The sequence below is a fragment of the Echinops telfairi genome, unplaced genomic scaffold (assembly GCF_000313985.2).
Source record: "Echinops telfairi isolate 266 unplaced genomic scaffold, ASM31398v2 ScPeMD7_3;HRSCAF=10, whole genome shotgun sequence".
In the NCBI taxonomy this organism is placed as follows: domain Eukaryota; kingdom Metazoa; phylum Chordata; class Mammalia; order Afrosoricida; family Tenrecidae; genus Echinops; species Echinops telfairi.
The window spans coordinates 34,433,624-34,437,896 of record NW_022103899.1 but is presented as its reverse complement, the minus strand read 5'-3'; the positions used below and the strand labels follow the sequence as shown (position 1 = coordinate 34,437,896).

The 4,273-nt window shown below is 44.9% G+C and overlaps 1 protein-coding gene across 1 annotated transcript in view; it reads right to left on the bottom strand.

Moving 5' to 3' along the window:
• Positions 1–2,601: 2,601 nt before the first annotated feature.
• The window catches only part of LOC101649379 (amyloid-beta precursor protein-like), a 3,558-nt gene continuing 1,886 nt past the window's right edge, over positions 2,602–4,273 (bottom strand). Inside the window, 3 exon segments of the mRNA XM_045296762.1 lie at positions 2,602–4,148; positions 4,150–4,205; positions 4,208–4,273. Of these exon segments, the coding sequence (XP_045152697.1) occupies positions 2,814–4,148; positions 4,150–4,205; positions 4,208–4,273 (1,457 nt within the window). The 3' untranslated portion in view covers positions 2,602–2,813.

Here is a 4,273-nt window from a genome sequence, read left to right as displayed (position 1 = left end):
AGCACATTTGTACATCGTTTCTCAAAACATTTTCTCTCCACTTAAACCCCCAACATTAGGTCCTCATTTTTCCCCTCCCTCCCCACTCCCCCTATTTATTTATTTTTAATCCTTTTATTGGGAGCTCTAACAGATGTCATAACATTCAATAGTATAATCACATCAAACAGTATTGTACAACTGCTACCAAAAATCAGTTTCAAAACATTTTCTTTCTTCTTGAAATCCTTGATATCAGCTCTCCTTTATCCCCTCCCTCCCCACCCTACCACCCAGGAACCCTTATATTTTTATTTTTATTTTCTCCTTTATTATATATATAGTGCCATATCTTGCACATCCAATATATCCACTCACGTACAATTCTGTTGCTCAATCCCAGTGCTCTCAGTTCTCCATTCCCCCTGTCTCCTCCCCTCTCTTCCCATTCCTTAGGGAATCCTTATTCCTGTTACTGTTTCTGAAGGGTTACCTATTTCGACTTATGTATATCGAACAATCTTAAATTTACAAATGAACATATGCAAATCTAACATCATTAATGAAGTAAAACAAATTAAAAAACCATAATAGTAAGGGGAGGATATATTAAAGAACTAAAGGATAATTATGTGGTTCATCAGTGCTAACAAGCCCTGGATTTATCATCCCTTCCATGTGGCCCTTCTGAGAGGTACTGTCCAATTTTCTTACAGGTGGGTTTTGGGTCTCCACACCCCTTCACATCGATTTGATTGCTTGATTTTATGCTTCTGATACCTTTTCCCATCAACACCTCATGATCACACAGGCTGGTGTGCTTTTTCCATGTGGGCTTTGTTGCTTCCTTGCTAGATGGCTGCTTGTTTAACTACAAGCTTTTAAGACTCCAGATGCAATATCTCCCATTTTTTAATTAAATTAATCTTTTTCTGGCATGAAAAACAAACTTTCTCCACCTTTATTATTTTTTCACAAGATTAATTAACAGTTGATTTACATCAAGAGGGGAAGAAGCTTAGAATAAAGCGTTCTTGTGTTAAGGGAGGTCTTGAGTAGAAGGCCAAAGTCTATCTGCTATCTTAATACTTAACATATAAATATATGTGCATTGGCCTCTATCCCTTCCACTACAAATGAATATATTTACATATATGCATGCTTATAGCTATACCTCTATAAACAGCTTTTGCCTCCTAGTTCTTTCCTCTATTTCCTTTCACCTTCCTCCTATTCCACTATCATGCTTACCCTCCACTCGGCAATCAGTAATTCCTTTCAGATACATTGCAGTTGATTAAACCCCACCAGGCATTATACGCCTTCCTTGCCATCAATTTTAGATCTCTTATTTTTCCCTTATCCCTGAATTTGTTGGCTCCCCACTCCTCCTCCCTGTCCCCTCTTCTCTTATGTCCCCCTGGAACCACTGGTCCTGTGTTCTCCTTGGGATTGTTCATCCTGCCTATCTGATATAGACATAGGGCAAAAGAGCAAGAAAAAGAAAAACAAACAAACAACAACAACAACAAGGAAAAAACCAATAGAGAGTTCCAGGTCTGTCTGCTGACCTTTATTTATGTTTTCTGATCAAGTCTGATAAGGTACCAAGCCCTGTCCCCTGAGTCTGAAGTCTATTTTCAGGATTCCTTGGGGACTTGGTTACTTTTCTCCCCTTGTGTCCTTTTGCACTTCCTTTATGTTTCACCCTGCTGTGCATGGGGCAGGCTGAGCATATTTTCTGTACTCTTTGATACTCACCTTCCTGACACAAGTACTGAAGACAAAATGGGTGCATAGGCAAATGTGGTGAAGAGAGTGGATAGTGCCCACTATCAGAAGATATAGTATCTGGGGTCTTAAAAGCTTGAAGGTAAACAAGCAGCCATCTAGCAGGGAAGCAAACAAATAAGCCCACATGGAAGAAGCGCACCAGCCTGTGTGATCATGAGGTATTCACAGGATCAGGTATCAAAGATCCAAAACAAACAACTCTATCGATGCGAACGAGGGGGGTTGGAGTGGAGACCCAAAGCCCATCTGTAGACAATTGGATAACCCCCCACAGAAGTGTTATAAGGAAGGGATGATTCAACCGAGATGCAGTATAGCACTGATGAACACACATCATTCCTCTAGTTCCTGAATGCTTCCTCCCCATTCCTACCATGACCCAGTTTGACCTTACAAATCTGGCTAGACCAGAGAACACACATTGGTCCAGATAACAGCTCTCCACACATGGAATTCAGGACATATAAACCCCTCAGACATAGTAGTGGGAGTAGCAATATCATGAGGGTAGGGGGAAGGATGGGAGAGGGAAGGGGGAGAGAGAGAAACCCATCACAAGGTTGGATATATAGCCCCCCCTCCCCAGGAGACAAAGAACAGAAATGTGGGTGAAAGGAGACAATGAACAGTGTAAGATACAAAATAATAATAACAATAGATCATTGATCGAGGATTCATGAGGGTGGGACAGTAGGGGAGGGAGGGGAAAAAAAGAGCTCAAGAAGAAAATGTTTTGGACCAAGGGACCTTTTTTTTTTTTTTTTTTTAGTTTGGAACAGCTAAATTCTTTACAGTACACAAAACCCATTAATCATGTAGTGTGGAGATCAAAATGTAAAGAGAGAATACAGGACTGATTTGTATATTAATTCAAGTTCAGGCATCTACTTGGGTTACAGCGCGGCTGTGAGAAGGCGATCATGAGTAAATAATAAAACAGAAGGGATTGTTTGTTTCCACGTTACTCTATGAAGAAACGTCGATGGGCAGTGAAGCAGTGGTTTGGCTGTCCAACTTCAGAGGCTGCTGTGGTGGTGGGGCTAGTTCTGCATCTGCTCAAAGAACTTGTAAGTTGGATTTTCATAGCCGTTCTGCTGCATTTTGGAGAGGTGGCGCTCCTCTGGGGTCACGGCAGCGTCCACCTCTACCACACCGTGGTGGATGGACGTGTACTGTTTCTTCTGCAGCATCACCAGGGTGATGACAATCATGGTTGCTATGACAACACCACCCACCACGAGTCCCATGATTGCACCTTTGTTTGAACCCACGTCTTCAGCAAAGAATACCAATTTTTGATGACGAACTTCGTATCCTGAATCATGTTGGAATTCTGTGTCCGTCTTCACTTCTGAGATCTCCTCCGTCTTAATATTGGTCAGCCCGGAGCCTGGTCCGGTAGTCAGTCCTCGGCCGGCAGCAGGGCGGGCATCAACAGGCTCAACCCCAAAAGGATGCCAGGGCTGGAGGTCATCCAGGCTGAACTCCCCATTCACAGGAAGAAGCTCCACAGTGGTTTTCGTTTCAGTCAAAGATGGCACAAGTGCATCATTTCCGTAACTGATTCTTGTTTCGCTGATCATGTTGGCCAGGACATCATCGGAGTAATTTTGCTCTTTCTGAAGCAGTTCATCGACTTCATCCTGAATCTCCTTGGTGACTGCCGGGACATTGTAGAGCAGGGACAGGGACTGGTTCATCCGTTCGTAAATCACACGCAGGTGTGCCATCACCTGGGACCGGATCTGAGCAGCTTTCTTCGGATCCACCATGCGCACATGTTCAAAGTGTTTTAGGGTGTGCTGTCTGTCTTTCTGCTCTGCGCGCACATACTTTTTTAACATGTTGAATACATGGTGGGGCCGGGGAGGAACAGCCTGCAGGGCAGTGATGTAGTTCTCCAGAGCCAGGCGGCGGCGGTTGTTGAGCATGGCTTCCACTCTGGCCATGTGGGTCTCCACCAGCTGCTGTCTCTCATTGGCGGCTTCCTGTTCCAGGGACTCCACTTTCTCCTGGAAATGCTGGATAACTGCCTTCTTATCAGCTTTGGGCAAGTTCTTTGCTTGACGTTCTGCCTCTTCCCATTCTCTCATGACCTGGGACATTCTCTCCCGGTGTTTGGCTTCAAGCCTCTCCTTGGCCTTCTGGAAGTGGGCGTGTTCGTTCTCATCTCCAGGGGTCTCCAGATACTTGTCAACGGCGTCAGGGGTGCTGGCTGCTGTAGTAGGAAGTTTAACAGCATCTTGGGGAAGAGGTTCCTGGGTAGCCTTGAGTAAATGTTGGGACATGACGCTGCCACAGACCACCATGCAGTATTCTTCAGTGTCAAAGTCGTTTCTGTTGCCGCCGCATCCGCCGTAAAAGAAGGGGGGCACGCTTCCCTTCGGTCACATCAAAGTACCAGCGGGAGATCATTGCTCTGCCAGGCCCGTCTCTGCTTGCTCTGAGCACACCTCTCTAACCACCTCTTCCACTGACTCAGCGGTGGTGGTGGAGGTGG